General features: G+C 38.3%; 1 protein-coding gene across 4 annotated transcripts in view; it reads left to right on the top strand.

The window, feature by feature from the left end:
* nbeab (neurobeachin b) overlaps positions 1 to 23,630 on the top strand; it is a 344,194-nt gene that overhangs the window by 108,862 nt on the left and 211,702 nt on the right. For all 4 annotated transcript variants that reach the window (XM_026934784.3, XM_034310661.2, XM_053239985.1 and 1 more), the window contains exons 12-22: positions 324 to 476; positions 3,628 to 3,796; positions 12,393 to 12,472; positions 13,829 to 13,891; positions 15,825 to 15,922; positions 16,347 to 16,439; positions 18,274 to 18,382; positions 18,500 to 18,581; positions 19,855 to 19,978; positions 20,909 to 21,101; positions 21,833 to 22,789. In XM_026934784.3, the coding sequence (XP_026790585.2) occupies positions 324 to 476; positions 3,628 to 3,796; positions 12,393 to 12,472; positions 13,829 to 13,891; positions 15,825 to 15,922; positions 16,347 to 16,439; positions 18,274 to 18,382; positions 18,500 to 18,581; positions 19,855 to 19,978; positions 20,909 to 21,101; positions 21,833 to 22,789 (2,121 nt within the window). The remainder of the gene's footprint in view (positions 1 to 323; positions 477 to 3,627; positions 3,797 to 12,392; positions 12,473 to 13,828; positions 13,892 to 15,824; positions 15,923 to 16,346; positions 16,440 to 18,273; positions 18,383 to 18,499; positions 18,582 to 19,854; positions 19,979 to 20,908; positions 21,102 to 21,832; positions 22,790 to 23,630) is intronic.

The raw sequence follows: 23,630 nt of genomic DNA, 5'->3' as shown, positions 1-23,630 counted from the left end.
CTCTCTTTCAAATTCCATTTCTCTTCCTCACCTTGAGCTCAGGAAGGGGAAAAAAGCAGCCATATTTGTCCCTTGGTAAATGTGAGCTGCCATGAGACAGCACCTGAGAGATGGTCTCAGTACAGCAACACTCCCGCTGCTCGCTGTCTCATTCACACATAGCTCGCCATCTGTTTCTGCCCCGCTCACAGCTCACACCTACCCCACAGGTGCCATCACATCCACCGCTAATCACCTACAAACTTCTGGCAAAGTTAAAGTCCACGCTCTGCTCCAAAGTCAAACCATTTCAAACTAACTGACAGTGCACTTTTGTTGTGTAGTCGTCACGGGTGCACATCACCAGGGCTGTGTTGGAGCAGTTTCTCGGGTTTGCGAAGTACCTGGACGGCCTGAGCCACGGCGCTCCGCTTCTCAAACAGCTGTGTGACCACATCCTGTTCAACGCGGCTATCTGGATCCACACTCCAGCCAAGGTGAGGCAATCTCAGCTGAGGTTAAGTCCCCTCTCAGGTACTCGCTGTTATTTTTTACTATAGTGACCTGGGAAACCCTTCACACAAGTTTTGGAAATAGCAGACTACGAGTGTTTCTGTTTAATGCTTCAAATCTCAGTATCTGTATCTATATTCAGATTTAACCCCACAGTGGGTGTGGCTTTTTAAAAAATGAATCCTACCAATCAACATAAAACATATTGGTATGTATTAGTTTGAGGAGAGATGGATTATTTTTTCCTCTCTACATAACAGAAATAAATAAAAAATACAGGACAATGAAACAGTAATTTCTGAGGAACTTTTTAACCCTTTAAACTCCCAGGACGTTTTTCCTCACTCTTGTAACTATGTATAGTGCCAATTTATGTTTTGCTATAGTTCCTGGGGTATTTACTGTAGTTACTCAATAATATGTTAAATAACAAGCCATGACTTTATGGTTTAAATAGCCAACTGAGTGTAATTTTCAAGCACCCCCATTTTTTTTGCATCATGAGGTACATTTCTGACAGATACAGATAGAATGTGCATGTTTACACATCTTGTAAATGTAGCTCTGGTCTCAGAAATCTCTAAGAAACTTTACTTCTTACCAAACTACTATCTTATCTTATCATAATCTATAAATAATCTGAACAAGACATGAATACACCTAATTTAGAATAAACAGATTCATATTGGGGTCAGTGTGAATGAAACCTCTGGTTGAATCTAATTATAATCAGAACTGTTGAATCTGAGTACTTTTATAACTGCAATCTGGGCATACATTCACCAGATGTCAATTTGCTCCATATTTATGCTTTCTTAAAGTAAATGCTTTTTAAATGCTTTTCTTATAAGCAAAAATAAAATAAAAAAAACAGATTGAGGACTCGGCTAACAGGCTGAACTAAACTTAACTATTTGTCACATTCTGTAGCATGCAGCATATGCATACTGTATATTTGGAATGTATTACATGTAAATGAGTATTTTTTTAAACAGATTGCCAAGTGTAAGATGCACATAATCAGTTCTTTCAACAAATCTCTGCATGCAAACATAGCCACTCTCCAGAGAGTAATTGGTTATTTAGCACACCGGTATTGTATTTGCCTTTTGTACCTGAGTTTGTACGAGCTTGTAAAAAAGTATGTATCGGAGCAAGAGCCGAATATTAGTTCTATTTGCCAATAGCTCCAATTAGCTTATAAAAGTCAAAACTTTTAAAGTGCCACTTAATCTCGTTCCCCCGGTCAAGCAAAAGTGATCATTTTTTACGGTCCTGTGCAATTTCTCCACAATAACAACTTATTGCTTGTTGTCACAGTCGGTCGTTAAACTCAGAGGGAAGTATGTTTTTGAAATGCTAAAAGATTGAAATTTGGCCTCCCACGCACCGTAATGACCTGTGAAAGAACTGATGAGGCGTACCAAAGAGGGACGGCGCTCTGTGTGCCAAACACGCTCGGCTCAGCGACCACGCCACGAGGGCCTGCCGAGAATAAATCACAGAGCCATGGAAATAAATGCAGAAAAGGAGAGGGAGAGATGTTGTGGGTCTCTGGAGGCCAAGCTCAATTCAGAAAATGGAAAAGAGAGGGTGAGTGTTAGAGACAAGGCGATGCAAGATACGAGAGAGAGAGAGAGAGAGAGGGAGTTGGATGGAGAGAGAGGGAAATTAAAGTAGATAAAATGCAGTTAATAAATTGAAAATGAGTCTTTTGTAAATCTAAATAGAGCTGTCTAGCCGTCTCTCTGGTACAGATGACTGTCTCAAAGTGCAGCTCCCTACACATCCTGCATCATATTCCGTTATTGACCTCTCCGGGCGAGTTCTTCTGGGAGTGTTAAACTTTAAATTGATGAGCTGTCTATCCTCATAAGCAGCTCCTTCTTCCTCTGAGACCAGTCCATCAATGGTGTGTTAACCTCTAGACTTCTGGCTTTCCCATGTCATGTTTGATGCTTTGTGGATGAACTACAACCACAAGAGGTTTTCTAAATGTTGATATGGGTTGAAGTGTTGACGTGTTTGGGGTGCGGATGGCGTGTTGATATTTAACGTGCTGTTGAATTACCAGTGCGTTTTTATGCCATGGCACTGTTGAATTCTTGATTCTGATTGGTCAGAGCGTGTTGTTGAATCTTCTTTAACAGCATTTTTTATTTATATTCATGTGCTTGCTCTAATACGTTGTCGTTTCTGTAGTAATGGTCTACACATAAACGGATTAAAAGAAATGTGTGGTTATTTAACAAGGCAAAACAATGTTAGATATGGTGGTATTCTGTACGCAGACCCTTATTTAACTTAGGGAAGGAGTCTCCACTCTCAGTGAAAGTTTTCCGTTTTCAGGACAGAGGAGTTCACGCTTTGTGGTTTCGCAGTAACATGACCAGATGTGGTTTTTGTCTTATTAACTTCAAGAGAGAGATAAAAAAGAGATACTGCTCAGGGAACAACTGTTATTATAGCTGCTAAAACATATGTGATAACTTGCTTCATTGATGATAGACAACATTAAATATAACTACAAATGGACATATAAATGGAATGGACGTGTCGTTGTTTAATGAATATAAAAGAAAATTAAATGTTGGCACATTGCTGTGATGTAACAGAAACAAAACACTTCAGGATGTGTATAATTTGTAGCTATATACATATCATACTTGTGAGCATCAAATGTCTAGTAGCTATATTGCAATACTAAAGAATCAAATTTCAATACCAGACGTCTCGTGGCTGATTGACTGCAGTGGACGTAATGGGAAAAGTGTGTAAAATGGCTGAACTAATCTTTTTAAAGATGGTGATATCATACTATTAATTAATTGATGTCTCTCAGATTTTAATCATGACCTTCATCTTCTTCTTGGATCCACTCCTCTGTATCCACATTCATTAAAAATATAATTGTGTCTGTTTCATTCTTAATGAGTTAGATTAGCGTAAATTGCCCACTAAGGCGAGGGTCCCTATTGATACAGATTCATTTGTTTTGAATCATTTGGTTTGGATGAAGAGTTTCATTAAAGAGCAAGCAAATAAAAAAATTCTGTGTTTCCAGTTGTGTTGAACTTTGCTGAGAAAAAAGCAAGAATGATTGAATGAAAGAGTCCATTTGTGTTTGTTCTTCAGGTGCAGCTCTCGCTGTACACGTACCTGTCGGCCGAATTTATTGGCACTGCGACGATCTACAACACCATCAGGCGTGTGGGAACTGTTCTACAGCTCATGCACACTCTGAAGTACTACTACTGGGCTGTCAACCCTGCACCCAGCAGCTCCATCACTCCCAGAGGCCTGGGTGAGGCTGCTGATCCACACACACACACACACACACACACACACACCTACAGCCATCCCTAGCCACATAGCAAGCATACACATCTACCTATCAGAATTATGTTAAAGAACTATTGAGGAATAAAACCCTTCAGGGCATGCAGTTATAGGAAAACATTTAACAACGTATGGTTGATTAACTGATTATTTTTCTATAACAGCATGTTCCAAAGTGTTTTATTCCTTATATTCCACAGCAATTTGGAGAAAGATTGTAATTGTTGAAAAATTACTGTGGCATAAGAGAGAAAAAACACTTCAGGACATGCTGTTGTAGGAAAACGATCAACAAGGGGGTGGTCCATTAGTTGATCATTTTCACGTAATAGTATGTCCCAAAGTGTTTTATTCCTCTTATAACACAGCAATTTGCCTATGATTATGCTTTTTACTAATCACTTTTAGCCATTTATAGTTACATTATAACAGAAGTTATTACTTATTACTAATTATCAGGTATAAGCAGTTTTTTCCTCACCAGCCTTTCCTTTTTATTTTGCTTGAAGTCAATAAAACAAAAAAGACATTGCATCCTGTCATGTTACCAAGAAACATGTCCAAAAAAACCTTCTCATGGTGAAAAACATAGTTACAGCTTTACCTCCTGACACTGGAGACTCCTTCCAAAATGCTAAATAAGTGTATCCTGACAGAAAGCTTCTCCCTATCAATGATTACAAGTTGTTGTTTTTTTTTAATCAGTTTATATGGAGTGTCCCTGTGAACAAGCTGTTACTATAGAAACAATACCATATCAAAATGAGTGCATTAATATAAACCTGTGATTTGAATTACACTTAGCAAATGAATCAACACCTTCTGAACAATTGGTGATTCGAGAATTCAGCAGCACTGTGGTATAAGGTTTATTAGCAATACCTCACTACTGTTGTCCAACCCTTTGCTATATCTTGATTATTACTCTGAAAGATTGCTCTCTAACACTGGAGGCTACTTTTCTCCTTCCCCCTGTAGGCTACAGTGTTATCCATCGCCCATGACTGCTTTATAGCCTCTGCTCTGCTTTGGTCCGCATGAATCAGAGCATCATAGGCACTGCTTTACCTTAGGCTATATGTGTATATATGTGTGTGTGTGTGTGTGTGTGTGTGTGTGTGTGTGTGTGTCTCAGCTAGAGAGCTGTAGCAGTTATAGGAAGAGACAGGGTCATTTCAGCATCATCATTCTCCCCCTCTGATGAGAGAGATCATTATTCAGAAACACACACTGCCTGATGGCGTGACCTCAACCACCTTTCTTGATTTAACACTGCAAATCCAATCACTCTGAAAGCTTCTAGAAACATCGGCTCCAAGTAATTGAACCTCAAATAAGATGCTTCAGCGTCAGATTACGGATACGGAGGTGGTTAAAAACATGGCGGCCGATTCGTTTTTAGATTCCTGCGGTCTCCTTGAGCAAATAACTCTAGCTTACAATCTTTATATAGGCTTTTTCTATACTCCACTGTATCCTATTTATACTCCTTATCAATCCCTCCATATGTAGCATAATCATCCCATCCCATAATCATCCCAATCATCACTTCTGCTTGGAGGAAAAACATTTCTGATTGTATAACTAGTGAGCATTTCAGTACAACGTCGTGCTGAACAATATGCAGTCTGAGTGGCTCTTCCACTGTCCCCAGAACATCTGTCATTCTCTCTGTCATTATTCTGTTTTTCTTACTGTCCATCTCGCTTTTCAAAGCAGACCACTCACTATCTTTTTCTACTGGACCTCATGGTTTATTCCCCTGACGCCCAATCTTGCTTCGTGCCTCTCTCTGTGTACTTTTATTCTTCATTCTGATGCCTCCATTCTCCTTTATTCTTCCTCTCCATGGTGAGACTTGGGGTTTACCCTCTTGCATTATTTATGATTTATCTCATAAATAAATGTCTTCTTTTAATATCAGGTTCTTATTCATACAAAAAAGGTTAAACATGTTGGCTTAATTAATTGCATCTATTTTTCCTCTTTAATACAGCATCTTGATCAAAAACTCTGCTTTTCCTGAGGACTGAATTTTTATGGACACATTTATGAACTACACTTTATTAAAGAGACTTGTAACTATAGCAGATGAACGTGTGGTCTAACAGTTTAACATTTCATAGGCGAGCACTTTGGACCAAAATATTGATATTGTTTTACTAATTAGACAATTAAATAGCCTACAGTCCACATACACAAGGCTCATCAATAAACTGCTGATGCATATATATATGTTCCAGTTTCTTGCTACAGCTCTCAGCAGTAGATACAGCTTTTTCCATCCCTGCCTCTTTGTACTGCTGTTCTTTTGGTAGTGTTTTATAAGCCTTTAAATAATGACAGTGGAAGTCATATTGTTAAATTAATTCAAATTTACAGTGATTAATGTGATAATTGTAGCTAGGACTATTTATGTGGGAATATACTGGTGATATACTAGACTGCTATTAGATGATTATATAAAAGCTTGCCATCTTCTCACTTATTTGTGATCTCTATTTTCTGTATAGACTGTATTTTTATAATTTATATAATTTATAGTTTATTGTCACATATTTTTTTGTTACATTGTACTGCAGTTAACAGCAAAGGAGCATAATGTCTGCAGGGTGTTTTTTCCCCCTTGAGTGCTTGTGTTTAATGATGGTGGTCTAGATATTACTGAAAAACCCCTTCTGCTCAAGCAAAATCTCAGAGGCGTGTGGGTGGATTGGACTGACCAGGAAATCACCTTAAGCGAGTGCATAAGCCGACTCTGAATATGAGTAACTTTCCCTACATAAACATGGACATAACTTTTGAACTCTGAATACAGCTGATATTTATGGGAAATGTGTGCGGATCAGCTTGCAACATTATCAAACTTATAGTATTTATTATTAGTATAATTATTCGTTTATTTGTCTGGTCACTTCAATTTAATGCATTTCATCCACGTATCACTAACTCAGAAACAAATAATGAAAAATTCAATGTAAATTTCAATTCAATTTAGATGTTTAAATAATGAGCCTGGTATTTGAATGGGTGGATTAAAACAAACAAACAAACAAACAAACAAAAAAACCCTAAACTAAACTTTGGGGGGTAAAAATGATTTTAAATTTTAAGGGCGGAGTTTAAGAACCCCTGCTTTAAATGAGAAATGAATTAGTATGACCTCTTTACACTGTTTAAAATCAGTTGGAACTGGTGTATATTAGGTATCACTTTAATTTGACTCGTCTGTTTTCAGTAAATCTCATTGGTGGCGTATTTGATATGGATTTTCAATAGATAAAGCAACAAAGTACTCTCTCTCTCTCTTTTTCTTAATCAATGCATCTAATTTGCTAGCAATCTCCTGACCCATTCATCTTTCTGCTGTTGATCAACTAAGATTAAAATCAAACAAACCATTTTTTTTAGAAGTACTGCCAATAAATATAAGTAATGGAAGTAAGCCGATGAAGGTATTTCAGTGGTAATGGGAAGGGTAATGTCTGAGAGTGTATAGTAATAATGAAATTCGTGACTGAGTGAGAAAATACCTTCAAATTGCCTTGTCGTCTTCTTGCAGTTAATTAAAAACATAATACATAATAGCAGCCTACATTATGGCATTTGGTGATGAACACACACACACACACATTGTGTCAGCAGCAGGTGGATAACTCACAGGACGGAAAGACACTAAATGGAGTCTTGATGAAGTATAGAAGAATTTGTAGCAGAATTTATCCCTTGCCTGCTAAGTAGGTGATCCTCCAATCAGGCTGCCTTACATTGATTTATCTCCCACTTGTTGGTCCCCTTTGTCTTCTCCTGTGAGGGATGGTGAAGGGAAGAGACAGCGCTGGACCATAATAAAGTGTTCAATTAGTGCAACAAAGACAGGCGCTTAAGAGAGGAACAATTCTGTCTGGAAATGGACTCTCTCTCTCTCTCTCTCTCTCTCTCATTCCCTTTCTCTCTCTGTCTCTCTCCCTTTCTCTCTCTTGTTTTCAAAGGACCCTGGTACCTTCAAATTACCTTCAAATTAAGCACATGCATCACTGTAACACAGAATTTGTCTGCCATTTTAGGCTCTAGTTCTGTAACTCAGAGTGCCTTAAGGCATAAGATCACAGCATTATACGTGTGGTGGCCTGGGAAAACCCTTCACATGGGTGAATTGACATTTTCTACTAAATTACAGACTTTCCTGAGCTGAAATATGTAGAATTTGCATGCACCTCAAAATTCCTGTTACCCTAATGTCACGTCAGAATTTTCCAGAACTCACCGTTACAAGACAGCATAGCCAAAATCAGATCAAATGGCCCTGCATCTCCGGGCTATTGATTGAATTCACCTGACACGAATCACAAAAGAATGCGTAAATAACCTTTATAAACACATTGAGAAGGCGCATGCAGGTATTCCTGGTATCTTTTCCAAGCCATTGGTTCACTATAGATTGTGGTCCTGATTTTGACACCATTGTTATTTTGCTCTCTTGAAATTGCCTAGTTTTTGCTGATTGTCTGACATTTTGCTTGTTTTTTTTACTTTGACCATCAATTGCATTTTATTTTTGATTCGATTGTTTTAATTAAGCAATATTGCATGAGCAAGAGTGCGGTTATACTTAATATTGGCACAGCTGTGATTCGACCATAGGCAATCCATAGGTGATCACAGCCATGCTGATATTCAGTATAACTGCACAATGGCGAGTGACATATTGCTTTTATATGACAGCTCTACAGAAAAGAAATTAATATAGCCAATATGGCCAAATGTTCTGTTTATTTGAGCTATCTAGCCAGCTAGCTGACGTGCCACACTGACCTTATTGCATGTCATGTTTATTGCTAGCTGGCTAACTAGCGCTCACTGATTTATACATTCCTGTTAGAGGTACTTCTGGTAAAATTGGCTTTCCCTCTTCCTTTTCATCTTCATGTGCCAAGCTTTTTTATTTTAAGTCAAAAGTTATATTCCTGAAAAGTATCCTTTGCCATGTCTGCTGATGATGATATCGCTAACACACTGTAGTAATGGTTTCGAGCTGGAATTTTACATGGAGGAACACAGATGAGCAGAGTGATACACACAGTGAAACATCCCAGTGCAGTTATAGGAAATATAAGCACTTTTGGATCACCGCTCGACCAATCAAACTAGGAACTAACTGTTGTTGGACTGGAACTAACTGTTGTATAATAAACATCAACTTGCAAGTGCATCCGTCTTTGCCACCTAGCTGACGCCACAAAAGTGAAAAGTTGAAATGGAGTCGGATATGCAGTGGGAGTGAGTTCCAAAGAGTTCCAGTGCAGAGCAACTGAAAGCTCTGGCGCCCATAGTACTGAGTTTAAAAGCTGGGACAGTGAGTAGAGCAGCTGAGGAGGATCGTAGAGAATGGACGGGGGTATAAGGAAGGAGAAGATCTGAAAGGTAGGCGGGAGCCAGAATATAAATGGCTTCGAGCGTGAACAGTAGAATTTCATAGTGAACTCATTGTTGGACAGGAAGCCAGTGGAGCTGAATAAGGGAGGGTGTGATATGGTCAGTGGACTTTGTGCAAGTAATAATTCTTGCAGCTGAGTTTTGAATGATTTGGAGCCGGTGGAGAAGTTTATCAGATACACCAAAGAAGATGGCGTTACAGTAGTCAATACGGGATGTTTCCAGAGCATGAATAAGAACTTGAGTGCTGTGATAAGAGAGTGAACGACAGAGTCTAGCAATGCTGCGAAGGTGGAAGAAGGCAGTACGTGAGATATTATTGGCTCTTTGTTTGGGAGGAAATGTGAACCGAGCGGTCGTCAATGGTGTAAGAGGTATAGGACATTCTGTTTTTGGAAAATAATCAACTTTGGGTAATAAGAGTAACTCTGATGTGAGTTAAGGTTATATCACACCATGATCATTGTTGAGTACATATTACTTCAATGTTTTAATATCTATAGAACATTACTATTTAAGATTATCTCATCAGGTCTTTGTGCATAATTTAAGATCCTCTGATAAGTTTTATATGTATACGCCATACAAGAACTTTTAACTTTTTTGTCTGATTTGATGCGTCACTCTCGCTCCATCACTCTGTGTAATGAATAGCCCGGAGTTTGTATTGATCACTCCTTTGCCATCAGTTATTAGATTTGGCTGCCTACAGTCTCATCTGCTCTCTTTCACTCTCTATCTCTCTCTCTGTCTCACACACACTTACACACACACACACACACACACACACACACACACATCATTAGACAGTAAAATAGAGCTAGATGATTGAAGACAGTATTCAAACGAATAAGCCCTTGTGTCTAGCTCTAACTCTCAGTCACAGATTCATATGATAGTTCATCGATATATTCACCATCATATTACACAGCACCATATCTTTTAATTTAGATAATCTCATCTCCTATTGTGGCGTAAGGTTGCCACTTCACAGCTCCAAGGTTGCCGGTTCGATCCTGAGCTCAGGTTACTGTGCTGCACTGTGGGGATTTTCTCATGTTCTTCCTGTGTCCATGTGGATTTCCTCAAGGTTCTCTGGTTTCTTCTCGAAAACATGCCAGTAGGTGAATTTGCTGCCTAGGTGTGAAGGAGTGTGTGAACATGTGACCTGAAATGGACTGGCATCCCATCCAGGGTGTTCCTGGAATAGACTCCAGATCCTTTGATACCCTGACAAGGATAAAGCGCTTACTGAAGATGAATGAATGATCTCGTAGATGGAGAATTGGACAGTGACATATAGGCTGAACTTCTCCTGGTTAGACTTTGTGATTGTCCATCCTAATCTCGTGAGAAATTTGTTTAAATTCAATCAAGCAAGAGCTGGATTTCATACATTGGTACCAATGCTAACCTCATCCCTAATGCTCACCTTAACAGTAGTATCTTTTCATACGAATCTTGTTGTATAACCTCTTGGGAATTTGTAAATGTCCTCTGTTTGGTTGAGTAGACAAGGTTCAACCTGTATGAAAATGACATGAAGATATGAAGGTTAATGTTAGGGTTAGGGGCAGAATTAATATCTGTACCTGATCTTACTTCATTACAGATCCCCCTCGTTAGTTCAAACTTGGTAGACATTTTTTCAGGTAGACATTTTTTTTCAAGATCAGTTTACCTGTATACTCTCTAAAAAAGATATCAAACTGTGCATTCACTTGTTACTGTGGTGGTACTGTCATGGTTACATCTTTTGTACTTTTACTATGCATCTAATACATGGTCATGTGAATGTAGTTTACCTTTAAATGATTTAAGGTACATAATTATACACTCTTATACCAATAATTAGCTTTCAGAGTAATACTTTAAAGGTACACTAGTTTACGTGCACCTTTCCAAGTAAAGATTCAATAGTTGTACCATTGATGGTACCACTCTAGCGTCAAAGGTACCATCCATTCAGGATCAGTACACTAGTCTCAGCTTCAGATGTTCTGCCCCAGGGATACAGAGCATCTGGTATCTTTCATATACTTTTCTGTCCACAAGCTTCAGGATCTTGAATGTGGTGTTATGATTGGTTCTCTGTATTTCTGTGTATATTATGGGTATAACCAGATGTGAATACATTATTCAGCAAAATTCCCATCCCAACTACATAAATATCTAAAACTAGCCCCAAATTCTTGGGCATAGGAGAAGTTAGATTGTCATTTTCTCATATTTCTTATAATGATCTTTCTGGGATGTAACAAACCCAAAAACTAAAGTAAATTTAATGGCTATTGTGGCCTAAATAACAATTTCTTGATTTGGAAAATACATCATTACTTTAAAACATAGTTAGCCTGCATAGTCAGTCACATTAAACAGAAGATAAAAAGCTTCCCACAAAGTTCCACAGCACTTCTAGTCCAGAAGTTGAATAAAGCTATCTGTTGTTATAATCTGTAAATGAAAAATGACTTCTTTTTTCCCCAGTAGCCATTTTTTTTTCATTGTTTTCCAGTGTTTCCGGGGTATAGCGGTAGAGTTAATATAAAAAAACAAACAGAAAACGTTCAGTATAGACCATGCCCACTCGTGGTTTAAATCAAAATACAAAACGTGATATGAATATTTTGAGCACTAAACCGATAAGATACAGATAATGGATGTGTTACAACCATAGTTTTCATTGTGTGAAGCACTGAGTAAAGAGTAAGCAACATAGTCTCACCTTTACCACCATTCTAGATGGATAGTCATCAGCCATGTCAGGGAAATACCTTCTTCCTGTGAATATAGATGATGCACCAGACTCTTAATGAAGATTCTCTGGCATCCTTGTTTTTTCAGTGATGTAATATCAGTATTTTATGCTAAGCAGTCTGTTTCAAAATGAATAGAAAAACTAGGGATGCTAATTTATTCTGAATTAACTGCTGTTTTGGAGAAGATATTTATACAGATATTGACAGTCATATTGGCATTAATGAGGCCCTGTCAGGAATGTGGGTACGCTGGGTACTTGGTGCCAGACACTGCTGTGAAATCGTCCCAGCTGGTATATGAATGAAATATAAGTCTGTTCCCTGCTACATTTGAGCTGACTGGCTCTGGTTCTCTTTTACTTACAGATGGACCACGCCCTTCCCAAAAGGAGATCATCTCACTGAGGGCCTTCATGCTACTCTTCCTCAAGCAGCTTATCCTCAAGGTAAGTTCACGGTAACAAGTCCTCTTGGTCTAGATGTGACATTGCTTAAAACAGGGGTTCTCTTTTCTTTTTTTAAACATCAGGGATGCCTTTAACCATTAAAACTATTGACATATCATACAGATTTATTTCACAAATAAACTATTAACAAAATTAGGCACATTATTCCAATGTGTACAATAATATTTTAGAAGAAGCCTTTATTTGCCACATATACATTACAGCACAGTGAAATTCTTTTTTTTTTTTTTTTTTTTGCTTATCCCAGCTAATTAAGAAGCAGGGGTTAGAGCACAGGGTCAGCCATTATATGGCACCCCTTGTGCCTTGGGAGCCTTGTGCCTTGGGATGGTACCTTTTGTATGTACTTGTATATTTTAAAGTATTAATGGTACAAAATATGTACCCTTGAGGGTACCACCCTAGCAACAAGGAACTGTACAGTTTGGTACCTTTATGTTTGAGAGAACCTTTTTTTTTTTTTTAATAAAAACTGTCATTAGATTTGTGTTGACATTATATATAGGTATAATAACTTTGATAATTGTAGGTTTCCATCACTGTACAAAATTAGAAAATCACAGACCCCCTGGCTATACTACACAGACCCCTAGGACTGCCAGGAATCCACTGTGAGAACTGTGGGTGTAAAGTACTGGCCTTGCTACTGGCCTTGTCACAGATCTGTCTCCTGGCACTAGATCTAATCACTGAACTTCTTAATTCATGCTTTTCAGCAATAATCCTGCCAGAAACATGATAATGAAAATGACTGATCATGTGAATAACGCTTCTAGTGTTTTTCCTTTTGGGAAAATTTGTGCATTTTACACTACATGCTTCAGGGGATAATCTCACCCGGATACTGTAGATTTGTACCTTCTAAGAGCTGTTGCAGTAATCATAAAAACTGTACTGTGCTCATCCCAGGACTCTTAGGCTGCAATCCATTGTATTCTGAGCTCGAGAATTCTGATCTAAACACATACAAATGCTTTGGCTCTGAAAACATGGAAGCCCAGAGCAAGAGCATATTTGTATGGCTAGTGTCAGAATTTGACAAACGTACTGTATAAAGAGTAAATGGATGTTGTCTGAATTCTCGACTGCGAATTCTGAGTTGAATGACTGCCCCATTGCACTTTCCCATGTTAGAGGTCAGGTTTTTCAGAGATCCGAGTACAATAGATTGCAGCATTATTCACAATCTGCCTGTACTGAACATTTCAACACACACATAGTACTGATTATCTTTCCTCTTCTACACCTATATATATTGTAATGATTTATAATCCCACTATCTGGTGTCACCCAGAAGAGGATGGCTTCCTCATGAATTAAATTATTTCTTAACAGGATCGTGGAGTGAAGGAGGATGAACTACAGAGCATACAGAACTATTTGCTGACTATGAATGAGGTGAGTCTGCTCAGACAAGTTTGCAGTGTATGACGCAAGTGCAGTATCTCACGGGCAATCCAAAAATCATTATTAAAATTATATAGAGGGTCAAAACCAGGAAGTACAACCAGGAAATAAGAACAGGGAACATGGGAGAACAAAGCTCGGAATTTAATGATACAGAAATAATTGATACGAGTGAGGGCAGAAACAAGAGGAAATAATTAGACAAACTAATCAAAGACTTGACACAGAATACATGGACACAATCAGGTAACACACCAATCACAAGACAGGGGCGGAGACAGGACAAAAGCAACAACAGCACATGGCGTGAACTCAAAATTATTATTATTATTATTAAAACAGTTACCTAACATTTGGGTTAAAGATGGGCAGACTATGGTTGAAACATTTTTCAGTTCCTTGAGGTTTAAAAAAAAAGAAACGTTATTTTAAATACGGACAAACACAATTCCACTTCATTAACCAGTAAATCAGCATGGAAGACTTGTAATTACACCTAATAACCTCTATAAACTCATGAATTTACTTAAATGATCTCAGTGGTTAATTAAAGCAATTAATGTTTCTTTCTAACATTTTACCACTTTAGTTAACATTAATTTACCACATTGTAATGTTTATTCCATCTGTGACAAAGTCCATATAAATGATCATTAATTCAGCTACAACGTGATACATGGTGATAAATGCTGATGTTAATGTAAAAGCCGTGTAAATTTTAAAAACCCACTATTCAGACACATTATAAATGATGTGAATTAGCATTCTAGAATATGTTAACATAGTAAAGCATTATAGAATGACTTGGTGTATTAATGCTGAGGTTTGTGATTTGTTAATGTTAAGTATCCAGTAAACAAGGGAAACTTTTATTCTGTATTAATTCTGCAAGAGCTGTTTTTAAGTCTGAATAAATTTGTAAATGAAAAATAAAAAAGGGCTAATCTGTAAGTACTACGACTACTATTAGTGCTATTACTGCTAATACTAATGCTGTATTGTTACTTGTATTACTACTACTACTACTACTACTACTACTACTAATAATAATAATAATAATACTGTATTGCTATTTCTACTACTACTACTACTAATGCTGTATTGTTTCTACTACTACTACTATTACTACTACTGCAACTATTACTGCAGCAGTAACCATTGCTACCTTTTCTACTATTTGTACTATTACTATTTGTACTATACTACTACTGTTACTGCTATTACTATAACTACTACTTCTGCTACAACTGCTATTACATTTACTACTATGTATAATAAATAAATTTAATAAATTTTAAACTATGTGGAAGTAGTTTAAAATTTATTTAAAAAGTTACAAGTAGACAAAAGAAAAGGTATTGGTATTAGTAATAGTACTAACAGAAGTACTTGTAATAGTTGTAGTAGAAGTACTTAGTAAAAGTAGTAGTGCTGCATTACTAGTAGTAATTGTAATAGTATAAGTAGTCAGTAATAATAATACTAATAATAGTAGTAGTAATGCAGCACTACTGCTTTTACTACTATCAATATTACTATTGTTACTACTACCACCATTACTAACACTACTTATACTACTACTATTACTACTACTACTACTAGTGCTGCACTCTTCCCACATGTAGGACAAGAACTAACTTCTGTTAGTACTAGTAATGCAATGCTAGTACTTCTGCTACAACTATTACAAGTACTAACAGAAGTATTTGTAGTAGAAGTAGTAGTATTGCATTACTAGTAGCAATTGTAATAGTAAAGGTAGTTAGTAGTAGTACTTCTGCTTCTATTATTATTATTATTATTATTATTATTATTATTATTACTACTACTACTACTATCACTATTACTATTACTACTAATACCACCATTACTAGTACTACTTATACTACTACTACTACTAATGGTGCACTCTTCCCACGTGTAGGACGAGAACCTCCATGACGTGCTGCAGCTGCTTGTGGCTCTGATGTCAGAACATCCCACATCAATGATCCCAGCCTTCGACCAGAGGAACGGCATCCGGTGAGTTAAACTGCCTTTAATCTTTTCTTGCACCATGAAGGATCCCTACACGAAGCATGAATTATTCACCTTCATCTCCATAAGCATGTTCACATATTTCCATATTTATTCTATTCCTGACAAGCGGCATCAAGCTTTTCCCCCATGTGTCTAGGAAATGAAATGTGAATGGATTTGATGAAGTTATTCCCCTGGGGAGGTGTTGGCTTTCACACATATTGCTTGATATTACTGTTAGGAAACAATTTCGTGTCATTAGGCACCTTTTGTGTATTATGGCATTTCTTTCATCTCATCTGACAGCTTCTATGCAGGTGACTCTCTGCTTGTGTTTTGCACAGAATCAGAGAGACACTTTCTCATAAATTCCAGCACTGCTTAACCACATGCTTTATATTGTTTTCATGCTAATGCTTTTGTTCAGAGTGGTCTACAAGCTGCTGGCGTCTAAGAGTGAGAGCATCCGCGTGCAGGCGCTGAAGGTGTTGGGCTACTTCCTCAAGCACCTCGGTCACAAGTGAGTAAACCTCAGTTTTAATGAAATATTTATGTTATTATATGCAAAGAAATGAGGTAATAGTTTATCAATTTAATAATGTGTTCACATCATATCATAATTGTGGAAATTACACAAAATGGCAATCATGTAGAGGAGGTTTTGTAAATAAAGTTATATTTCGCTAAAAATTTTAATTTCCCCTGTGGATGGATACTTTTGGGACACTCTGTATAGTGTCAGGGCTTAACTCTATACGTATGTGTCTATCAGACATTCCCAAATAGATCAATGGATGGATGGATGGATGGATGGATGGATGGATAGATAGATAGATCCCCTTGGACCCTGACCAGGATAAATGGCTTATAAGAGGTGAATGAATGAATGAATGAATGAAAGCAACAAACAAATAAAACAACCACCCAACCAAACAAACAAAAACTGATGGATGGATGGATGGATGGATAGATCCATCCTCCTCACCCCCAGTGTTCCCAGGATAGGCTCCAGATCCCCTTGGACTCTGACCAGGATAAAGGGCTTATTAGAGATGAATGAAAGAATGAATGAAAACAACAAACAAATAAATCAAAGAGCTTATTGGAGATGAATGAATGAATGAATGAAAACAACAAACAAATAAAACAACCAACCAACCAACCAAACAAACAAAAACTGATAGATAGATAGATAGATAGATAGATAGTGTGGTTTAACTTTTTTTTTTAAACCTCCTCATATAAACAAACAATTAATTAATCAAACAAAAAAATAGATAAATAAACAAAAAGAGAAGAGTGCATTCCTATATCACGCCCAGTGTTCCTGGGATAGACTCCAGATCAGATGAATGAATGAATGAATGATCACACAAACAAACATTGTGGTTTAACTTTCTTTTTGAAACATCGCTAAATACACTGAATGAAATAATCAGTCAATCAAACAAACAAATAAAAATAAATGAATACATAAATAAATCTATTTTATTTTTCTTTTGGGAAGACTCCAATGTATTGTCTATATTTTAACAGAAAATAATAGCACATGATAATCCCTAATTTACATATTACTCCCTTCTTCTACTTTTGATTAAATTCACAAAGTTATTCCTTGCACATTACCTGCAACTTGCCCACTGTATATCGGCTGCTTGCCAGATGCTTGTAAATGTAGCCAGCATCTTACGAACACAAGTGTGCAGTGTTTATTCTGTGGTTTGGGAACTACTTATAATAACTTACTGTCAGATTATTAACATTCTTCCATGTTTCCTTTCATCTGTGTCTAGTGAAGTAATATATGCCTGCGCTCTGCTAAATGAAATTTCCTCCCGCGTCCTGAAATCCATCATTACCTCTAGTTAAGCTTTAAAACTAGTAATATACTGACATTATAGTGCAAGGCTGCACCAAAGTGAGCTGACAGTCTGTATAAATCATCTCCATTTGCATAGCTATCAATAAGTAAGTACTTCTGTTGTGTTTGAAGACTCTGGAGTGTATTCAGTGCTGAGGTGGCAAGCTGAGCAGCACCAGCCATTAGTCTGAGCTGTCCCTCTGCGCCTGTAGGCACTGCTGCATTCTGATGTACTATTCTGCTAGCATGCCTGAATGATGGGATTTTTTGGATGCTTTGTCACAGCAAACGCTGCTCCTTTTCCCCACACAAGTCTCTAAGCAATGTGTGGAGATGGGAGCTGATTTGTTAGTTTGTGTGGCTTGCGAAAAAAAAAAAAAAAGTGATGTTACCTGACACTGCATTCGATTGCTATCTCAGCCTGTTCCTGTTGGCTTGACACACCAAGAGAGACTGAGTGTGTGTGTGTGTGTGTGTGTGCCTGTTTCCGTAGGAGAAAGGTGGAAATCATGCACACGCACAGTCTTTTTACACTTCTAGGAGAGAGACTCATGCTGCACACCAGCACGGTGTCAGTAACGACCTACAACACTCTGTATGAGGTAATGCGTCTTGGCATCTTCTTTGCTGTTATTCCCAAGCATACGTTTCTCAATAGACCTGACATCATCGTTCACTTTTTCTTCAGTTTGATTTTTCTGAAACTCTTCCTCTTTTAGATCCTGACAGAGCAGGTGTGTACACAGGTTGTTCACAAACCTCACCCCGAACCAGACTCTAGTGTGAAGATCCAGAACCCGAGTAAGCGTTCATCCAATCCGAACTATTTCCTTTCTCTCTTTGGTCTAAATCAAAGTTTCTTAATAAACAGTTTTTAAAGGTCTCAGGAAATTTAGTGTAATACAGGAAATATATTACTTGAGTATGTACCGTATATTAAATGTTTGGGTAACACTTATGAATAGTGTTCATAGGGCTACATGACATTTTTATAACCTGTTCATAACGACAGACAGAATCCTACATAAACATTTACAAAGACTTATTCCAATTCTAATAGGCATCACTTGTCACGGTCATTAATTTTTATGTTAAGCCTATTGTTTTTTTGTTTTTGTTTAAATATTGTCTCATTACGTTACTTTGCAGAGAAATTAATTTAGAACATCAGTAGACTTTGCAGATCAGTGAAATTGCGCTATGTGCCACATAATGGTAATAAGGAATAAAACAATTGGGGTGTGCTGTTATAGGAAAATAATCAACAACAGGGTGGTGTGATGTGGCTTAAAGCAAGAGAGCGTTACTGCTACCACCTTTATATAGAGTATTTTCCTCTTCTTATAGAAGTGTTTTATTCCTCTTATACCACAGTGATTTGAAAAAAGATTACAGTTTTTACAGCTTTATTAATGAATGACACGTCATACTGTTTAACCATTTATAGTTACATTTAATGTTTTGGAATGTCCAGAAAAAAAAAAAAAAGCAAGATAGTTCATGTTATCACTTATGTTACAGCAACTATAAACAGTCGTCCTCTCAGTAGCTGGTGCTACAGTCAGCGCTGCTGTTAAACCACATATTTTCTGACTAATCAGATTTGAGATTTCAATGCAGTTGCATAAGGCATTATGATCCAAAACACATTTGATGTAAGTTTGATAAAACGTCTGCTCAAAGACAACGTTTGTTGATCAGACTGATTTGAGAAATGTCTAGACATACATAGTCATACTGTACCTCTATCCAAGATTCTAAGCCTTCTTCAGTACTCGAGCAGAAGTCAAATCTTCAATTGTATTGAATTATAAATTACCCGACCCTGTCAAGTATAGAATTATCACACTATACTATGCTTGCTAGGTTAACCTCCTTTTACTAGTTTGCATTCACGTGTTAAATTACTCTGATTCAAATAGACAATTGATAGTGAGTAAAGCAGAGTTTTACCAAGGATCATCAAATTTATATTTAAATTTGTGCCCATAAGCCCATCATTAACATAGAAAGTAAAGATGTGTTTAGGTTCTCTGGAGCTTTCACTCCAGCGTTAACAGTTGGTGTGTCTCAGTGATCCTGAAGGTGGTGGCCACGCTGCTGAAGAACTCGACACCCGGCGCTGAGCTGATGGAAGTGCGCCGTCTCTTCCTCTCTGACATGATCAAACTGTTCAGCAACAGCCGAGAGAACAGACGGTGAGGTTCAGCTCCTTCCTCCCCTGCCACCAACAGCAACAATTAGCCACCTGATGAATGGAACAAAGAAATGGAGAGAGTGGGATGTTGTTCTCCCTTGATGTTCTATATTTAACACAACACCCCCCCCCACACCCCCATGATGTTAAATCATCCTTGAATTTGCAGCATGTTTTTCTTTAAGCAGATTGTTTATTACACACACACACACACACAATCATAGAGACACCCACATACACACACATATTCATATTCATGGGTATGTCAAAGGCAATGATTATCCTTGTGACAGCCGTGTCTAGTTTAGTGTCCTTTTCACTGTCAAGTGTCAAGTAGTCCATCAATCATGCAGTGACAGTAGTGAAGGCTATTATCATGAAACTGCATCATCTCTTTCATTAAAATTAGAGACAGCAATTCTGAAATGACGCTCCAACACTTTCCACTCTGATGGTCCCCTTCCAACACCTCTGTGTTTCCCAAGAGCGTCGTCACAAACCAACTGACAGATACATGAAGTATCATTTAACGCTGCTAGCTTTTGATGTGGATGACTGAGATTTTATCGACTTGCAGTGGTCTAGACTTTCCAACCAAAGCCATTTTTTTCTGGCAGACTGAAATATCTCATTTAGCCTTTGTATGACCTTTCAAAGACCATGGATCAAAAACACAAACCCACTTATTTTTCTGATAAATGATGTTATGGATGCCAAATTTTTCATCGTTCTTTCCAATTACATACTTGCTTTACACAATAAAACATCACACTAATGGATTCCTGGGATTGTCCCTCATGGCAAACCCTTAAAAATGTATGTATGGGAAAGGGTTTCCCTTTTTTCAAGTAGAACTGAATGAAAGCAATGACCGTTAACCATCCGATGAACTACTGAAGCTGATTTAATGAGTCTCATGTCCTTGTGATAGGTGTCTGCTCCAGTGCTCAGTGTGGCAGGACTGGATGTTCTCACTGGGCTACATTAACCCAAAGAACTCTGAGGAGCAGAAGATTACTGAGATGGTCTACAACATCTTCCGTATCCTGCTGTACCATGCCATCAAGCACGAATGGGGTGGATGGCGCGTGTGGGTGGACACTCTCTCCATAGCCCACTCCAAAGTAAGTCATTATTATTATGCTTAAAAACCTGCTTTGCACCCTCTGCTGGATGTAAAGATTATTGCAAAACCAGAAGAAGTTGGCTATGGTTATTGAGGCAGAAAACCATTTCATCAAACCCCTGTGAAGTTGTACAACACAAGAATCCCCTTCCAGAGTTTTCAAGTGCCACCTCTTCAGAAAGGTTAAACTGTTAACCATGCAAAGAACCCATGAGGAACCATAACATTCTAAGTGGTTAACCAGGATTGTCTTGTCTCAGAGGTTAAGCTAGTGGTCAGTACCACTCTTGAACCTTTAAGCTTCTATGTAGCAAAGTTTTTTTTTGTTTTTCCTGTGAAATGGGTGATGGATTCGTCTCCAGTAGAATGGTGCATGGAGTGTTAAGGCAGAATCTGGGCAGCAAATTGTTACCAGTTTATTGTCTAGTTATTGTGATTTTTTTTTTTTAGATAAAGTTGTTCAAATTGTTACCTGTTTATTGTCTAGTTATTGTGATTTGAATTTTAAAAAAAAGGTTTCAAGTAGTAAAAAAATCTAGAATTGTTAATCATCCAAAGAACTCTTGAGGAACCCAGCTGAATATTCCTATAATTGTAAGCTGCTTTAAAGTGTCAACCAAATGAATAAATTCAAATATAAATTATCCAGTAGGGTGTATGTATAAGTATGTATAATTTATCATTAAATCATTAACTACCTCTTGATGTTGTTGCTTTTTCAACTACCAGGTGACATATGAAGCCCATAAGGAGTACTTAGCCAAGATGTATGAGGAATACCAGCGCCAGGAGGAGGAGAATATCAAAAAGGGGAAGAAAGGTCTAGTCAGTACCATTTCTGGTCTCTCTGCCCAAGCCTCTGCCATCAAAGGTACCCTGGAACTTGATGACCATTCTCAAACACAGACCCCCGAGAGCGAGGTGGACGACTCTGAGACCACCGACCCCACACGCAGCCTTCTCTCTGAAGCCAAAGGAAACAACATGGACAACACAGTGTCGGGTGTGCAGGTTGAAGTACATGACCTACTTGTGGACATCAAGGCTGAGAAAGTGGAGGCCACAGAAGTGAAGCTGGATGACATGGAGACGCTGGGGGTCACAGATAGTGGGAGCCTGGTAGAGGTTGATTCCCTCCTGGACAATGTCTACTCAGCTGCTGTGGAGAAGCTGAACAATAACGTGAACAATGTCTTGGCTTCCAAATCTAACTTGGATGACAAGAATTCAGGACCTCTGATCAGTCTAGCTGAGGACAAAGACGCTGTACCCAGTGGCAGCACTTTTCTCTTCGCGGCAGTGGGCACTGGTGCATCTGAGAACCTGCTGCCCAAAATTGCACCGTCTGAACCCTTGCCTCTTGCAAGTGGGCATCACCAGGTCCGCACCAGCACCAGTGACTTGGGTTTGTTGGCGCACATGACCAGTGGATCAGAAGGAAGCTCCAGCTCAGCAGCTCTTGAGGACTGCTTCAAACTCCAGGCTGATCTGGGGACTTTCAGTTCTTCATGTCAGGGAGAAAGCTCTGCCAAGAACCATGAGCAAGCTGTGGCAATATCTCTAGAGGTAGAAACTTCTGGAGGTAAGAGCAGTGTAGATGCCACCAGCGCCACCTCAGACACAGAGAGGTCTGACGACAGCAAGGAGAAGGAGATCAAGAAGATCCAGACAACTGCCACCACACAGGTGATTGGAGTTTTAGTTTTTATCTTTATGTTTGTTCTAAACTGTATGTTTGCGAGGGGCTGTAGAACTGTAAAGAGTAGGATAAACTTGGGCTGAAGTTTTTGGTGTCTTGTGGTTTGTGCTAGATAGCCATGACCCCCACTAAATACTCTTGGGTAAGACTTGTTGAATGGTAGAAAGGAGATGTGCAGGTGGTGGGTGTGGACAATTCGTGGGGAAGAGAGATTTGGGAATTGAGAGGATGTTAACTAGGAGAAATTGGACCTTCAGGCGTGGTCTTTCTCCCAAGCTTCCATGAAATAATGTGTGCTCTCACTGTTGCAATTTCTCAAAGGTTTGTGCTTATAAAAGCACATTTTATTTTGCATTCATATCGTATTTTGAGCAGTATTACAATGTGTCTCACCACATTTAATTGGTGGTTTCAGTATACTCTTACAAGAGTCAGTTAGCACACTCTAAACCTCGTTTAAATGTTGTTTTCTCCCCTTGCACATGACATCATTTACACAATTATTTTTTTTAATCACCCACAACATGCCTACTATCAGTTATCAGTTCACACATGCAAATGATCACTTTTCTGGGGGGATTTTTGTAAATCAGGCCCTGAGGGTAGCCAGTTTGTAGTATGTGCTTGAAATGTTACAAACATGTGCTGCTCCTTCAGTTGCTTAGCCAGTGGAAAAGGTCAACCAGCTCTCTCAGAGAAACAGCTTTAACAGAGTGGGTGTGGGGGTTATAAAGCCATTTTTAGCGTCATTTATTTGGTTTTGACCTACATTTACCAGGCTCTGCCAGGCGTTTGCAGTTCTTTCTGCAACCGCCTTTCTTGCCAGAC

Source organism: Pangasianodon hypophthalmus, chromosome 14, assembly GCF_027358585.1.
Source record: "Pangasianodon hypophthalmus isolate fPanHyp1 chromosome 14, fPanHyp1.pri, whole genome shotgun sequence".
NCBI lineage: Eukaryota > Metazoa > Chordata > Actinopteri > Siluriformes > Pangasiidae > Pangasianodon > Pangasianodon hypophthalmus.
This window is presented reverse-complemented; position numbering and strand designations above follow the sequence as displayed.